The sequence below is a fragment of the Geosmithia morbida genome, assembly GCF_012550715.1.
Source record: "Geosmithia morbida isolate 1262 chromosome Unknown scaffold_13, whole genome shotgun sequence".
Lineage (NCBI taxonomy): Eukaryota > Fungi > Ascomycota > Sordariomycetes > Hypocreales > Bionectriaceae > Geosmithia > Geosmithia morbida.
The window spans coordinates 204,254-221,408 of record NW_023336200.1 but is presented as its reverse complement, the minus strand read 5'-3'; the positions used below and the strand labels follow the sequence as shown (position 1 = coordinate 221,408).

The window sequence follows — 17,155 nt, the reverse complement described above, 5'->3', positions numbered from 1 at the left end:
ACGGGGGTACGAGTGAAGAGAGAGGGCGAGATGCAAATGGATGCAGATGCCTAGGAAACACGCCGCATCGTGCAGTTTTCTTAACCGACAGATGCCCTTAAAAGTCTTGTTGTTGTTGTTGTTGTTGTTGTTCTTATCGCTCTCATTTTTTTTACTTGATCGGACAAAATCGAAATTTCCGTGACGTCGTAATGCGTCGTTCCTTCCTTTTCTCTTCATCTTCGCACTCTTTCACTCTTTTTTCCTTTTTTCTCTTCTCCTCGTACCTTCCCAACATCCCCTCCACTCTTCACCCTATTGCCCCTTCCCAAATCTCCACTCTGCCCCTCCTTTCCTGGTCGGCAGCCACACCGCCATCTTTCCCCTTTTGGCCATACCTGGCTCTGTAGCCTGGCTTCAATAGCAGTAAAACCCACAGAATCCACAGAGTCCACAGAGTCCTGCACGCAGTCCCGCACGCAGTCCCGCACCACCAGCCATCATCCGCAATCAGAAAAACCCCCCCACCCCACGTTGGATCCCGTATTCATAGTCCCTTTACTCTTTACTACCCTCCCTCCTAACACTTTCTTTCTCCTCTTTGCTCCATCTTCAGCTCTCCTCCTTTCCTTCGTCAAACCTCCTTCTTTCTTGTCTCCTTGAATCACATTCGGCGTCTTCCAGCTTAAGGGCTTTGTGGCCGTCTCTCCACGTACCCTGACTATTCCAACAGCGACGCGTCAATCTACCAAGTGTGTGTCCAGAGCAACGGCTCCGGCCCCATCCCAGCGTTTTCGACGTTTCCAATATTTTTGCTCTACTCTGACTGCATTGTATTGCATAATATCGTCCGCCGTTTCCGCTGGTTTGACGCACACACACACGCTTATCTACGTAACCGGAGTTCTCAAGGAGACCTACATCATCAGCCATGGCCGACAGTGGGATAAAGGAGCACATATCTGACCTCCGGGACGCCGACCCGAAGTTGTCCTTGACTGGCAATATCATATCGGCTACGTTCAATGGCCCTCACTCGCTTTCCTACTGCAAGGATGGCCAATGGGTATGTTTTTGGAGGAGTAGAGAGACCCGAGAGAAGAGGGAGGCTCTTTGAAAGCCCTCTTGGGGGGTTGATAAGAAGAGGGGTACAGTGACTGACAATCTCTACCTGTAGGACCTCAAATCACGCAGCGGCCAATCCGCTCTCGTCGACTCGTTCACTCATCTCTCTTCCGATGAAAGCCCCTGGAACCACACCGTCGTGGCCTGGACTGGAGAGATTGACCCTCCCAAGGAAATGTACTCTCAGTCCGCGTCCTTCCTCGCCCCCGAGTCCCCTCTCCCGACAACCTTCGGCGCCTCATCCCTCAACCCCCTCTCGGCTCCCGTGCCCATCGATGCCACCACTCGCCTGCCTACCCCGCCAATGATCGACGGCCTCTGGATCCCTAAGGAGGACCAGAAGCGTCTCGAGAGTCAGCTCGCCCAGAGCAAGACGGTCCGCACAGTCCCCGTATGGCTCTGCGACGAGGATGAGACAAACGACGAGGGTATCACCCTCAGGGACCAGGGCAGGTGGCGCCGTTACGCCGAGCATGACATATACACTCTCCTTCACTACAAGCAGCAGGAACCGTCTGACGGCCGAAGAGAGCGGGTCCAGTGGTCAGACTACTACCGCATGAATCAAAAGTTTGCCAACCGCATCCTCGAGATTTACAAGCCCGGAGACCTCGTCATTGTCCACGACTACTACCTCATGCTGCTGCCCAGCATGCTGCGCCAGCGCGTGCCCAGCATGTATATTTCCTACTTTTGCCACGCCCCCTTTCCCAGTAGCGAGTTCCTCCGCTGCCTGCCCAGGCGCAAGGAGGTGCTACAAGGCATACTTGGCGCCAACCTTGTCGGCTTCCAGTCCGAGGGTTACTCGTATCACTTCCTCAGCTGCTGCACACGCATCCTGGGCTTCACCGCTGATAAATACGGCGTCAACGCCTACGGAACTAGGGTTCAGGTCGGCGTCTTCCCCATTGGCATCGATGCTTCCAAGACGGAGGCGGCTGCCTGGAATGACGCCGTCAACGCCAAGTATGACGCCTTCAAGGCCCTATACCAGGACAAGAAGATCATTGTCGGCCGTGACCGTCTCGACAGTGTGCGCGGTGTGGCTCAGAAGCTGCAGGCCTTTGAACGCTTCCTCGAGCTCTATCCCGAGTGGCGCGAAAAGGTGGTCATGGTCCAGGTCACGACGCCCACCCTCGTCGAGGCCGAAAAGGGTGATCCCGAGGCTAAGGTGACCAGCCGCGTCAACGAGCTTGTCATGAAGATTAACGGCCAGTACGGCAGCCTGGGGTTCACGCCTGTCCATCATTACCCGCGCTACCTCGACCAGGATGAGTACTTTGCCCTGCTCCGCGCGGGCGACATTGGCCTCATCACGTCGGTCCGTGACGGCATGAACACAACCAGCCTCGAGTACATTGTCTGCCAAAAAGAAGCCCACGGTCCTTTGATTCTCTCAGAGTTTAGTGGCACGGCCGAAAGTCTCGGAGACGCCATCCATATCAACCCGTGGGATGTCTCGGGCGTTGCCCAGAAGATCAACTCGGCCCTGACTATGGCCTATGACAGTCGCAAGAGCATGCAGACGAAGCTTTACGAGCATGTCACTACGCACAATGTCAAGTCGTGGATCAACAAGATGATATACAAGTTCCACAGCGTCCTCAGCGAGAACAACTCCGTGGCCACGCCGCTCCTTGACCGGGAGCTCATGCTCAGCACCTACACGGCATCGGGGAAGCGCATCTTCATGTTTGACTACGACGGGACCCTGACGCCCATTGTCAACACGCCGAGCGCGGCCGTACCGTCGGAGCGTATCCTGTACGCCCTCAACGTCCTGGCCAAGGACCCCAAGAATCTTGTCTGGATAATTTCTGGCAGGGACCAGGAGTTCCTCAAGCAGCACCTCGGTCACATTACCAACCTCGGATTCTCGGCCGAGCACGGCAGCTTTGTCAAGCTACCCGGGTCAGACGAGTGGGAGAATCTTGCCGAAAAGTTTGACATGTCGTGGCAAGATGAGGTGATCAAGATTTTCGAACACCACACGGACTTGGTTCCTGGTATGTTTTACCCTTTTTTTTTTCTTGTTCTTATCGGTTCTTTTTTTTTTTTCCTGGTTTTTCTTTTTTTCTTTTTCTTTCTCAGTTTTGTGTTTTTGTTTGCATTCTCGTGAAAGGGAGACAACAATATGAAGAGGAAAGCTCTTGACTAACTTTTGCTATTTATAGGCTCCGTCATCGAACGCAAGCGTAGTGCCCTGACATGGCACTACCGCCAGGCCCTCGATTCCAAGCTGGGTGCCGACACGGCAAACGAGGTGCTGCGTATCATTTCCAAGGAGGTCGGCAGCAAGTGGGAGGTCGAGGTGATGCCCGGCAAGGCCAACGTCGAGGTCCGACCGACCTTTATCAATAAGGGCGAGATTGTGAAGCGCCTCGTCGACATGTACCACACGCCCAACACTACCGATACGGGGAGCAGCGAGGGAGCAGTCGAGTTTGTCCTCTGCATGGGCGACGACTTTACCGACGAAGACATGTTCCGCAGCCTCAACGGCGTTTGCGGAACGCTCCTGGACCCGAACCACGTCTTCACCGTCACAGTCGGCGCCAGCACTAAGGTGACGTTGGCAAAGTGGCACCTGCTGGACCCGCAGGACGTGATTGACTGCGTGGCCTTGCTCGCCGGCGTAGGACAGGAATTGAAACCAGTCAGCGAGGTCAATCTGGCTGCTCTTAGTGCGGTTGAGGGTCATGTACCCACCAGGTTGATCTGACGTATGATTTGGCTGCTGTCGTCTATGCTTGGTCCGTTTTGACTCTTTACCCTCTTTCTTTTCTTATCTTCTTCATCATATATTGAATTGTTGCTTTTGAGAGGTTCTCCTTGGACAATTGGCGTTACGATTTCTTTGTACTTACATGCCTGCCATTGTCAGCGGAAAATTATAAGCGGATTATGACAACATTAGATAGGCTGGACAAGCGGTTTTATTTTCTAATCTGTTTTCTTTACAACAAACGAGATTATGTGTATGCGTTCCTTTTATATAATGACATTTGTCGTCTTGCTGGGCTGATCTTGTCTTGTTTTTCCTTTCTCGACGTCTTTGATAGAGAGACTACAAAGCGAATAGAGTATGTTATATACCTTTACAGTGAGTCGGTGGTTACTGTGCAGATAGGCACGAAGCACTGGAGGAGATGGTCATGGCGAATGACTAGACAATTCCAAAGTGTTAGGTTTAGGTCCCGGACCGGAATAACCATTATACGGCTTTTGGTCGGTGTTTTGTATGTGCAGATTAAACACGCAAATTTCTTTCTTTCTTTTGCCAAATTCCGTAAAATGAGGCTATCACGAACCCCTTCTTGTCGCATTCGCCCGTTTATTCCTCCTCCGTCATAGTATGATACATATGATATAATCAATACAAGTACGAATCTGCAAGTAGAGGGTCAAACATGCAACGTGCATTACCCGTATGAAACGGCCGCCGACTCTACAGATTACGTTGATATATACATCAGTACTAGTATCACTATACGGATATGCTATTATCAATATCACATTGTGGGAATAATATTACTGGTAAGGCAATAACACAATACAGGCATAGTAGTAGTAGTATTCCCACACAATCACCCCGACAACTACAGCGTTACAAGCACACGAGTTAGACTCACCATAACCTCGGGTATCTGATCATGTGAAGCAGAATGACATGGTCTCCATCCGATCAGTGTCCACTATTATATGTGCATCCATTCGAGTTGCACGCCATCCGGATATCCCTGCTTCCCTGAGTCGGGGTCAGGGTCGGGCACGGACGCAACGTCTTTACCCGATCGTGTGGTACGATATTCCCCAATGTGAAGGCCCGACCCATGGGGATTCGGAGAACTGGGGAGTTTGGGGAGACTGGAGAGGAAAAGACCGGATAGACTGGAGCTTGTAAAATGGGGCATTGGGGATAGACTGGAGACGTAATAGAAGAGAGAGAGAGAGAGAGGCCGGAGTAGACGCGGGGAACGGGCCGAAAAGGACAATGACCGGGTCGGTCGGATCATGTGGATCCTCCATATGTTGACGTATTACCTGCACAGATTACATGTATTATCCGTATTCTGAGTAGTTACATATTGTCGATTACAGTTGCAAGCGTCGTGCAATACATACCAGAATGGATGTTGTGATTACCACAGTATAAGATTTATGTCTTTTTTTTAAAAAATTTTTTTATTTACTCTTCTTTTTCTTTTGTTGCTTCCATCTTCTGTTCTCTCTCTCCTGATCAACTAGAGCAAAACCGTAGGATACGTCCATCTCTGTCTTTGTCAGCTGTATAATACTTCAGTCTACCAGGTAAGTAATGAACGTAATGAACGGTTTGAGCCGCAGAGTTGCAGTTCCCCTACACATGACCTCTGCGGTTCCGGACTCTTCGGACGGCTCGGGAGATTGGCAGATGTGACGCGTAAACTCTACATCAGGCCATGTCGTAGAGCAGCATCACACTACCGCACAAGACTTTGGGGCTTGCCAAACTCATTGGACGCGGGTCGAATTCCATCCGTTTGCGGTATGCCAGGATACCATCGCTTTAGTCTCTCCCTCATCAGCCCATGACTCCTCGCCTCCCTCCTCCCCACGCGTCCCACCGACAACGTGCTGGCCATTTAGACCCCGGAGAGGAGAGGGGCCCAGTGGCGATCGAAAGATGTAAAGACTATCCCCATACCCCACAAGACCAATTTTCTACAAGTAGACGGGAGGGAGTTGGCGGCCTTTGTTTCCTCCCCCATGATCCGTCAACGGCCCGATTTCAGATGAACGTGCCACTCCGAGAGTTCTAGAGCGTAAATCGCGAGATCCCGTTGGACTCGTGAGAGGCACATGACAATGACAACCGAGCAGAGCTATCTATGATGGGCCATTTTGGCTCGATACACGTACCATGACGCTTATATATTCGACCTGTTCTCTTCTCTCCTTGTATTCGAAGCCTTCTAGTACCATGTCGCATCGTCTTCTACCTTTCCCAGTTTCTTGACTCGACAACTCCAACCTCTTTTCTTACTCCTCTTATACCCGTTTCCCAACCTGTCTCTGCACAGACTCTCCTCAACACTTCTTCGCGCCGGACACCTGCCGTATGAGAAGAAGTAGACATGGACCGTCTATCCTTCTTGACCGTACACTTTGATCAACATGATCCCCGGTCGGCCGCCACCAAAGAGGGTCGGCGTCAGTCCGAGTTCGACCTCGACTACTCCCCCTTGCCGCGAGTGACTATGCGCACCTTCGTCATGGCCCTTCTAGTCTCCATGGGTGGAGTGATGTGAGCTCTTCTCTCTCCCCAATCAGTCTCTCGTCTTCACAACACCCCCTTCACAGCTGTCGTGGAGACCAATCGTGCCTTGACTAACAAGCACAGCTTCGGATACGACACAGGCCAAATCTCCGGCTTCCTCGAAATGCCCGACTTCCTCGACAGGTTCGGGCAGACGAACAGCGACGGAGAAAAGTACTTCGGCACGGTGCGCTCGGGACTGATCGTGGCCCTCCTGTCCATCGGCACGCTGATAGGCGCGCTGGCGGCGGCGCCCATAGCAGACCGATTCGGACGACGGCCTTCCATCTCTTTCTGGTGCATCATCACGTCGGTGGGCTTCGTGATCCAGATAGCGGCCGATAGGGCATGGTACCAGATCATGATCGGCCGTCTCGTCGCCGGTCTGGGGGTGGGGGCCCTGAGTCTCCTGGTGCCCATGTACCAGGCCGAGACGGCGCCGTACTGGATCCGCGGAGCCCTGGTGTGCGCGTACCAGCTCTTCATCACCCTGGGCATCTTCCTGGCCGCGTGCTTCAACTACGGCACCGTCACACACCAGCGCTACAACTCGTCGTCGTGGCGCATAGTCATCGGCCTCGGATGGCTGTGGACCGCCATCCTAGGCGTCGGAATCCTCTTCCTCCCCGAGACCCCCCGGTACGACTACCGCCACGGCCAGAAGGAGAGGGCCGAGAAGACGCTGACCAGCATCTACGGCGCCTCGTCCAACCACTGGAGCATCCGGACCCAGCTCGACGAGATCGAGAGCAAGCTGCGCGCAGAGGACCAGCTGATCAGCAGCGGCGCCATGTCCGAGTTCATAGGCATGTTCAGGGCCCCCCGCATGGCCTACCGCATCGCCCTGGGCGCGGCCCTCCAGATGTTCCAGCAGCTCACCGGCGCCAACTACTTCTTCTACTACGGCACCACCATCTTTCAGTCTGTCCAGATCGACTCGTACATCACGCAGATCATCCTCAACACCATCAACTTTGCCGCCACCTTCGTCGGTCTGTACATGGTCGAGTACTTTGGCCGCCGCAACTCACTCATCTGGGGCGCTCTCTGGATGTTCGTCTGCTTCATGATATTCGCCTCCGTCGGCCACTTCCTCCTTGACCTCGACGATCCCCAGTCTACGCCCACGCCCGGAATCGTCCTCATCGTCTTTGCCTGTCTCTTCATCTTGGGCTTCGCCACCACCTGGGGTCCTATGATCTGGACTCTCCAGGCCGAGCTCTTCCCCTCTCGCTACCGTGCCAAGGGCATGGCTATAGCAACAGCGAGCAACTGGATCTGGAACTTTATGATTGGTTTCTTCACTAAATTCATCACAAACGCCATTGATTTCCGATATGGTTACGTCTTTGCCGCCTGCAACTGCGTCGGTGCCCTCATCGTCTACTTTTTTGTCATCGAGGGCCAGGGCCGGACCATCGAGGAGATCGACACGGCCTATCTCGATGTAAGCATATCCCTCCCCCCTTTCCTTATCACTCTTGTCATCGCACCCACTAACCTGCATGGCAGCGCGTCGTTCCCTGGAAGAGCAGCCAGTGGGTGGCTCCCCCTCCCGAGGAGATGGCCCGACGGAGACGCGAGGCTGGCACGGAACTCGACCCCGAAGCCCTCAATGAGCAGCGTGGTAGCGAAGAAGCGGCTGGGGGCCATGAAGCTAAGGCCGAGGAACATAATGGCGGTGATGTTCAGCACGGAGAGCACGCTTGAGGGAGGGGGGGGATGCAATGTGGCGTCATGTCACGATGCAACGCTGTACAAGTATGAGCCAGATGTTGCTCGGCGATGGATAATACCCAGACAACTCATGTTTAAATTTCTTTGTAACATAGATAACTGGCGATATGAACACAAGAATGGATTACGCGTTTACGTTGGCATCTACGCCCTCACCGGAACTCTGTGCAGCCACGAGACGCGATCTCCGGACATGGGATCCTCACTTCAAGCTTTCGTGTTCAGTCCGTATTATCGAGGACTTGTCCATCGAGGTCTGCGAGAGAATTGCTAAATGGGACTTGGTCAAGATCTTCCTAACCGTATACCATTATCACACTTTCGCTCTACACGACCGGAACCAACGGTCGACACGGGCTCCAGAGTATGGGCCACCTTCAAGTTCCATGGAGGGGCATACACCTCTACCCTTTCTAACCACCGTCTCGATGGTGCTGGGACAGATGCATCAAGTATCGTGAATAATCAATGTTTCGTATTTTCTCTGAGCTGTATTCACCTGCTGGGGTCTTCTGGGGATGACTGTGCTCGCGGTGCTCGCATCTGTCTTCATGGTAAGTGAATGGACTTAGGGCACCCATAACCCTGTAACCCTATGACAGGGTGCAAGTCTTTCAATCTCGATACATCATTCTCGATAAGTGATATTAGTCGAAATGGAGTATATATAGGCCATTCCCTACTCTCCTCATAATCTAGGCATTCTTGAAACAGGATGGAGAAAACAACCAAAAAAACAAATGATCGTTAGAAGAGAAAATAAGAATGCCTTTTTCGCCACGCTTTACCCAAATATATAAGATACTGGAAGATGATGGGGAAAAAAAAAAAGTCTTACACCCCGATTGCATTGTTCGGCCGTGAATAAAGGAAATAAGAGAAGAAATGACAGGCGAGAATTGGGAAAAGAGAAAAGAAGGACAAGCGAGAAAATTGAGAAAGGAAAAGAAGAAAAAAAAAAGAAGAAAAAAAAAGGGGGAAAAATCATTCTCAAAACCTTTGAAAGAAACATCTATCATCATCTGGAAACAAGACAAGCTTCCCTTACAGAGTGTATACAGCGCTCCTCTATGCTTCCTGACGCGAAACTGGCACTGCATTCGTCGTCGCTGTTGCCGCTGTGGTTGGTGTTGTTGCTGTCGTCGCTGTCGCCGTCGTATTGACCTGCGCTTGGGCAAGAAGTGCTTCGCTGAGCTTGGGAGTGACGAGGTCTGGGTTGGGCTCATCAGAACCGACAAACGTCCAGCTCTCCTCGTTCTCGTCCCCGTCGTCCTCCTGTCTAGCTGGGTCGGCATTCTTCCCAGCCTTGAGCATGATGAGCCTCTTGGCATACTCGAGGTCGCGGTATATGCATTGAATGGCCATGTCGACCCCGTTTTCCTGTATTCAGTTAGCCATTTTACCTTGCTGGTCCACGGTCATGGTGCCCCCCATGACGAGAAATGATCGAACGCATCCTACCTTGCGAATCTCCTCACCGAGGACCCTCGCCTTGACAATCATACGGTGGTTGCGCGTCGCCTCCCACAGCGCCCGGCCAAAGGCAGTGGTCCCCCACTTCCTCAGGTGCACGCCGACGCCCAGGTCCTCGACCCTGTTGGCAAAGAAGTACTGGTCGCCGAAGAAGGGTCGGATGATGGTCGGGATTCCCGCTCTCAGGCTGGCGCCCGTCGTCCCCGATCCGCCGTGGTGGGCAGCGGCGTCGATGCGGCTAAACAGCCAGTCGTGCGGTGCCGACTTGATGACGTGGATCTCGGGAGGCATCTCTGGCTCTGGCTCGCGAGCACAGTTTCTGTTTCCGTCGCCCGCTTCTCCCGCCTCTCCCTTCACTTCCGCCTCGGCCGCCGCTACGGATATCCGTTCGGACCAGCCCTTGGACAGGATGCAACGCACGTCCGCCTTGAGGACGGCGTCAATAACCTCTCGTGTCATCTTGGCAGGGTCATCGACGATGATGGATCCGAACCCAACGTATACAAGCTTCTTTCCATCGTCACGGGCCTTTTTGATAAAGTCCAGGAGCGCCTGGGGAGGCTCATACTTGTCACCCTCATCCAGGAACCAGTATCCCGTGACCCTGATCCAGTCGGAGAAGTCGAGAGGAGGGGTGACGACGCTGGGGGAGAAGTTGTAGAGGAAGGGCACCTTATTGGGCTGCATCTTCTCCATGCCGGTGCTCGGCAGGCCCAGAGTCTGGTTGCGCCAACGGTTGACCTGGTGCGCAATGGCCTTCCAGAATATGTTGTCAAACATTATGTACGTCATGTAGTTGTACGCTCCGCCCATCTTATGCTCAGGCATGATGAAGGCGTGGGGGTACGCCCTCGTGCGCGTCCAGGGCATCGTGAAGGCCCTGAAGTAGGGGATGCCCATCTTCTCGGCAATGTGAATGCCAGCCATGGCCGAGGGGGACTCGATGAGCATATCGCTGCCCTCGCAGGCCTCAACAGCCGAGAGAAGGAGCCCGTCAAGCCAGCCCCGGAACGAAGAGTTGGCCTCGCGTAGAAAAGCCCAGGTAAATGTGCCATGCTCTATGCAGAGGCACATGAGGTCGGCGGGGTCGCCCTCGACGCGGGCAAACTCAATTCCGTGCGACTCGATCCATCCCTGAAACTCGGCATGCGTGGCGATGCGAGGCTTGTGGCCCTCAGCCCTCAGCCCCTTGCAGAGGGCAATGTACGGCTGCACGTCACCTCTGGAACCAATGGTGAGACACGTAATCCTCATAGATTTCTTGGGTTTGAAGTTGAGAAGCGACGTGTCCGGGTCGAGGATAGTCGGGACGGCGGACAGGCCCGTTGCCCGGCGCCCGGTGCCGTGCATGTCGGGAATGGACGACTCGAGAAGCTCGCTCTGGCTCTGCGCCGCCTGTCTGTGAGGATCGTGCTCCTCATCAACGGTGCTGGCCGTGTCCTCGCCATCGGCTGGCTGGCCCTGCAACTTCCTATTGACCTCCTTGGCCTCCTTTAGATACCGTGTGGCCTCGAGGCTTCGGAGAAGAGTTACGGTGCAGTCGTCGCGATCGCCGGCCTGGCCAAACTCGAAGAAGAGCTCCTCGTGGCCCTTGATGACGACAACCAGGCCCGAGTACCCGAGACGGAAGCCCTTCTCCTTGTGAACCGTCTCAATGTCCTGGAGCGGCAGGATGAGCTTCGTGCGGGTGCCAGGTAGGAGGCTTCGGAAGCAAAATGAACGGTCGCTGATGTATACCTTGCCGTAAAGCGGGAGCACACGAAATATGTATCCAAAGTAGGTGGCCTGCAATTTCTCTCCCTCGGGTAGAGAAAAGTGCGCTCGGAAGCGGTCCCTGGAGACCTGCAAGGTTCCCTCAGGATCCCTTCCCAAGTCGTCATCGGGGTTGAGACCGTCGGGGTCGTCATAGTGCTTGCGAGCCCCCTTCCACATTCCGGAAACCTTCTCGACATAGCCCATGGACTCGGACGTGATTAGCGACCTCATATGTTGCTGTGTCTTGTTCAGGTAGCCGGCAAGGGCGCCGGCTCGCTCGAGAGGGTAGGAACCCATTCTGCCAATGTTCTGCAGAGTCTGCAGGTGGAGCTGCTGGTGCTGCTGCTGCTCTTGCGGATCCAGGTTTGCCCCAGATGACTGCTCACCGGTCTGGCCTCCCGACGAGCAGGGGCGCCCAGAGTAGGTAGCCAGCCCGGGCGTCGGCGTCCTGCTATTCCGAGCAGGGCCGATGGGGTCATCGGGGGACAGGGCGTGATGCGCCCTCACGGGGCTCGTCTGCTGGAAGACCTGGCTGTCGTTGAGGAGCTGGCTAGCCGAGGGGTCGTCGGCCGCAGACGAGGCGATGTTGGAGAAGCTGGGATCCTCGATGGATGACTGGAGAACGAACGACTCTGACTCCTCGCCATTCTGGTGAGACGGGAACCTTTCGTCATCAGTCTGATGGGCACTGGAAGACCTCGGGCTGCCTGGGCTGAAGGCTCCGGTGAGGAATCTGCTGCGCGTCATGTCGTTGGGGACGCCGCCCAGCTGTGAGGCATCGCTGGAACGCCGCGAATCGCGGGTGCTGCTGACCGCCGGCCCTGGGCTTGACAACGTCGGCGACGTAGGATCGAATGATGTCTTGGCACGACCAGATACGCTTGATGTTCGTCGGGCCCTGTTCGCACCAGAGAATGGCTCTTCAGCCGGTGGCCTGTCCCATTTCCCGTTCGCAGACCCGCTGCCGTCGCCGCCGTCGCCTGCAGGTATATTCGATCCGTTTCCCTCGACGGAGAGTTTGAGAATATCTATCGCTTCGACGCCATGGGAGAAAAATGAGAAGAAGTACTACTCGTGTCTTGTCAGTCTCTGTATGCCGGATTTCGCTGCCGTCATGCTTCTTACCTCGTCGATGGCAAAAGTCTCATCGCTGTCCACAACGCGAATCTTGCACGTGTGGGCAAACTCGACCATGTGTGCCTCCTCCACATCGACGACATTGGAAATGGGGAGCGAGATCTTGACCGTATCACCCTCGTTGTGGCTTCGGAAGATGACGCGCTGCAGCGACTTCACCCACTCCTTGGCGCTCGGGGCGCTCTCAGCCCTGAATGCGTAGGTGCGGTGGCGTGTGACGATGTCGAAGTGCGTGCCCTCTTTCTCCTTGTCTGTGATATTCACCGAGATTCCGTATGTGAGGTCGATCTGTCCGTGAGGGAAGTACGGGTTTGTGGCGTCGTGGTAATATGACAGCACGTCGCCTTTGAGGCGGAACCAGTATCTATTGTACTTTGGGTTCCTCTTGCCAGTTTTAGATAGGAAGCCAGTTTTGGTTGACTCGGTCTAGACGCGTGTCAAGGTCAGCAACCGGGCACGTTGCCGTCGCACGACAGAAGTGGGACGCGGTCTCGCTCACAGTCTTTTTGGGCAGGTAGGCGTAAAAGCAGATGTGCTTGGCGGTGATGTACAGGAACCCTTGCAGGAGGACGCTTTGGAGCAGCCAGCAGGGGTACTCCTGGACGACTTGCTCAGGCTCTTCAAAATCGAAGATATCCTTGAGGCGCTCGGCCAGCTGCGTTGGGCCATCTTGGGGGCTGGATCCCGCAGCTTCACGGCTATCGAGATCAAAGCTGGGCCGGCTAGACATCTGGGCTCGGGCTTCCAGCATCCTGCTCATGACCGGTGGAGGCCTGTCTTCATCCTCCTCCTTTATAGTTGCTGGAGGGCCGAGAGCGTTGCTGACTTGGGGAGCCAGGGTGGGCGGTGTCGGGAGTTTTACTCCTCGTGGTTTAGATTTGATCTTTGGCAGGGACGGAAGTGATCTGAGCAACTTGTAGCTTCTCTTTATCGACGTCTTGTTCTTGTCCAGCCCTCGGCCCGGTGGCTGTAGAATGGTCGTCTGGGACAGGTCCTCTGTTCCAGTACCCTTGATGTCGTCGGCGTCGTCATCGTCATCGCTGCTGGACTCTTCGAACCGGTGGGTGAAGTCGACCTTGGCGCCGGCAGCTGCGATAAGGCCAAAGATACTCTGGTTCATGTTCATGTATAATGGAGGCCCTTGACTGGGGGCATCGTCGCCGGGGCCGTCATCGTCAGAGGAGTCGCTATCTCTCAGGCCTTCGGGGAATGGCAGGCTATCGTTGTACTGTTCCTGCTGCTCATCCGCGACAGAAGCGCGGCTTCGTCTGACGGGGAACCCGCCGTCACCCGGCGGCGGCGGCATGGTTGTGGTGTGCTCGTCGGATTACACCAACGATACTGGGCCTCGGCTCTCGGAGTAGCAGGCACCACAGACTTTGCTCCGTCCCGGTCGGGTAGAAGGCAAAAGATGGAAAGGGTATGATAAGTTAATGGTGGTGACGATTATGCGATGCAGACGATAAAAACCCCAGCAGAATCGAGACGACATCTGGTTGGGGTATCGTGCGACGAGATGTTGCTGCTGCTGCTCTGGGGGCGATGCTGATGACGACAGTGAATGCCTATGGGCCGCTCTGGGGCCCCACACACATGCAGAGGAGCGGCTACCGAGGGGACCGGGGGGGAACAGCTGATGCCTGGAGTATCAAGTGGGAAGAAGAAAGAAGGAGAGAGAGGTCAGGCCCTCAGGCAGCACGCGTCGACAGGATTCCGCCAAGAACAGAAGACAGCATAACGGTCACGGGGGCCTTGCACAGAGGATGGTGCTGATGCTCGGGAGACTTCGGTGGTCATGAATCGAGGGCAGGAGCAAAGGAGCGGGCGGTCAGCAGTCTAAGAACCTTGTGTGGGGCTCTTTCCGTTATACGAGTATTAATAGGTGGTACATTGATTTGGCTCTTAGCCGCCCTTGGGGGTTTTGATTTTCAAGTGTCTTGTGATTTTTTAAGGGTTCTACTTCGTAATACCATAGAAACGGTGTATTTGTATTGAGATGATTCAAGGGAAAAGGAACTTGATGTTCAAGAGACTGGTCTGGATAGGTATATTAGAATGATATATCTCAGCATCAGGAGTTGAAGGACATCTAATATTGGCTATCGCTTTCTCTATGAACCATTGTAATACTCTTATCCACATGTAGGTTCGCCATGACTGCCTTTCCGCTTCTGACCGCGTCGCACCACCCGTAGAAGAATATGACGGCATAAGACTGACTGCGTTAGTTACATGTGGCGATATTGCTATACCGGGGCAAGGCCAAAGGCCGACTCGCATCGTGTCATGACCAAGATTCCAGCCTTTAATTCCATCGAGTGCCAGAGTTCCCGTCAAGACCAGCCATGGATGGACAGGGTAGTGGGCCGCTCTTGATGTCCTAACCTCCGCGAAGGAAGAAAAATGTCTGGATTTGGCACCATGTTTCCTCACGGGCCCGGATCTGATTCCGGTAGTGTTTCTCCACGTGGTCCCGAACTAATTAATAGTATGCCCCCCCCCCCCCCCCTTCAAAAAAAAAAAAGCCCCGTATGGTAATACTAACACGGTATTATTATTATTACGGAGTACTCCGTGCTTTGCCGTGGGTTCAGTTGTTAAAACCGGTGTACGGGTGTTTCGTATCGTTCCGGAAGCAATGACGAATGGCATCAAAGCACCATTGTCACGTTGACCTACGAACCCGCCTTCCATCAACCCAATCCTCTTCCACGCATCTGCCCCCAAAGTCATGCTACGAAAATGTCTACGAAGAAAGAATACACTGCTAAGGTTTTGACTGACGGTCTCTACTTTGGTGAGTCTCCCCGGTACCGAGATGGCAAGCTGGTCGTCAGCGACATGATCGGTCGCAAGATCTACTCCATCGATCCGGATTCTGGCAACAAGGAGGTTCTCCTCGAAGTAGCCAAACCAAGCTCTACGAGTACAAGGATGGAAAGTCAGAGCTATATGCAGACATGAGTGGAACCATGACTGGCTACTGCGGGGACATGGCCATCGACAAGTCGGGGAGGGTATTCTTGGACGACACAGGTGCCCGTGTCCTTCACGGCGAGACTCCTCGTGTGGGACGCTTGCTCCGAATCGACCCAGACCACAGCGTCCACAAGGTCGAGGATAAAATCGTCTTCCCCAACGCTCTCTGCATCAGCGCGGACGGCAAGACGCTCTACAACGCCGAGACGTTCGGCTATGGTCTCCTCAAGTTCGACCTCGCCGAGGACGGATCCCTGAGCAACCGACAAAAGGTGCGGACTCCGGCGAGCGTCGCTGGATAGAGGGGAGCATCTGCCGCTTCCATGATTGGTATCGACGGTGGCTGCATCGATGCCGAGGAAGGGATGTGGCTGAGTCTCCTTGCCCTGGAACAGCTTGTTCGCCTTGATTTGGCCACTGGACAGGTTACGCACCGCATCAAGACGGATGGCCACGCGGTAGCCGCCACTTTAGGGGGACAGGATGGCAAGACGCTGTTTTTCTGCGTGAACTGGACCCCTCCAGACGATAACCTCTTCGAGGCCATGACGGCACGGAAGACCCGGTGTACAATCATGTCTACACGGGTGGATATAGGCAAAGGGGACGCCAGGCCTCAGGGAATCGATCTTTCTGGATAGCATACAATTAGTGGAATGCGCATGACGTTCTTGTAAACACATTCGTGATGTGAATACACACGTACATGCATTCAGACAAACGCTACCCTCGACTATGGCACCAAACTTTAGTCCACCCGTGTTAGGTGATATCCAAATAACGGTATCGACAATGCAGGCCATGCAGTATACAATATGTACACCATTGTTAACTAACACCACTGGCAGTAACATCATCCTTGGAAGCCTTTCCACTGCATACCACATACATCTTGGTCTGTCTATGCTAGCTCTTTCTACGTAATTCATCCGTGTGTATCTGCAACCGTCCTTCACTTCAACCCTCTGTCAAGGCGTGTCTTCGTCTGGTTGCGTAAATCCGTATTAGCAACGTCCGTGGACTTCTCTCATCAAGAAGTGTGCCTCTGAAACAGTGTGATATCCAAAGAGCCGGGGCGGAACTCCTGGTGCGAGTGGAGAGTATCGCAGGTGCGTTTAGTTAGAGAAGGAAATAAAGCCATTCGCAGGGTAAGGGAAGAGTTATACCTGATTTATACATGTGGATATTACTAACCTGCAGAAAGCCCCCATCTCCAAAAGCTCTGGACTGCTGCTACAGCTTCTTCCATCCATTCCTTTATGCTCCTAGGAGTAGGTCACAGTAAACATATTATACCTCGAGCCTCTGCTTAAACAGCTCGATATGAGGTTTTAACAAAACCAGCCTAAATGGCTAGGTCCTCATGCGGTCAAACCCCAATCTCGAGGCGCCTTCTACGACAGACGTGATCTACGCCGGACTACAGCTTGTGCTCTGTAGTGAGACGTCGCCAGCGTATCGAAACGTTCCATTCGCCCCCTCTACCAATAGTGAACCCTTGCCCAAGACTGTTCCTCAAGCTGATCGTGTTTGCAGTTGGGACTATGTCACCCCCTACCCCCACCTCTCGTGAGACCTCCTCGTTCTCCTGTCATATATACGAGGAATCTGGGTATACAACTCCGGCACTGTCGGATGGGACCTCCAAAATGGTGTAGCAGACTAAGAGTG

General features: G+C 53.9%; 5 protein-coding genes across 5 annotated transcripts; 4 read left to right on the top strand and 1 right to left on the bottom strand.

Annotated features, from left to right (window-relative positions):
• Positions 1 to 910: 910 nt before the first annotated feature.
• On the top strand, positions 911 to 3,826 carry GMORB2_2426 (trehalose 6-phosphate synthase/phosphatase; the record flags this gene model as incomplete). Its single annotated transcript, XM_035464406.1, has 3 exons — positions 911 to 1,045; positions 1,157 to 3,110; positions 3,279 to 3,826. The coding sequence occupies 3 exons, from the start codon at positions 911 to 913 to the stop codon at positions 3,824 to 3,826; spliced, it is 2,637 nt and encodes an 878-aa protein (XP_035319592.1).
• A 2,395-nt stretch (positions 3,827 to 6,221) lies between these two features.
• Positions 6,222 to 8,113, top strand: GMORB2_2425 (MFS transporter, SP family, sugar:H+ symporter; the record flags this gene model as incomplete). Its single annotated transcript, XM_035464405.1, has 3 exons — positions 6,222 to 6,391; positions 6,488 to 7,850; positions 7,916 to 8,113. The coding sequence occupies 3 exons, from the start codon at positions 6,222 to 6,224 to the stop codon at positions 8,111 to 8,113; spliced, it is 1,731 nt and encodes a 576-aa protein (XP_035319591.1).
• Positions 8,114 to 9,208: 1,095 nt separating this feature from the next.
• GMORB2_2424 (uncharacterized protein) lies at positions 9,209 to 13,811 on the bottom strand (the record flags this gene model as incomplete). The annotated part of the gene is made up of 4 exons (XM_035464404.1): positions 9,209 to 9,520; positions 9,602 to 12,436; positions 12,494 to 12,931; positions 13,005 to 13,811. 4 exons carry the CDS (start codon positions 13,809 to 13,811, stop codon positions 9,209 to 9,211), a joined length of 4,392 nt encoding a protein of 1,463 aa, XP_035319590.1.
• Positions 13,812 to 15,247: 1,436 nt separating this feature from the next.
• On the top strand, positions 15,248 to 15,786 carry GMORB2_2423 (SMP-30/Gluconolaconase/LRE-like region; the record flags this gene model as incomplete). The annotated part of the gene is given in 2 exon segments (XM_035464403.1): positions 15,248 to 15,409; positions 15,424 to 15,786. The coding sequence occupies 2 exon segments, from the start codon at positions 15,248 to 15,250 to the stop codon at positions 15,784 to 15,786; spliced, it is 525 nt and encodes a 174-aa protein (XP_035319589.1).
• Positions 15,787 to 15,807: 21 nt separating this feature from the next.
• Positions 15,808 to 16,125, top strand: GMORB2_2422 (SMP-30/Gluconolaconase/LRE-like region; the record flags this gene model as incomplete). Its single annotated transcript, XM_035464402.1, has 1 exon — positions 15,808 to 16,125. One exon carries the CDS (start codon positions 15,808 to 15,810, stop codon positions 16,123 to 16,125), a length of 318 nt encoding a protein of 105 aa, XP_035319588.1.
• Positions 16,126 to 17,155: the final 1,030 nt, after the last annotated feature.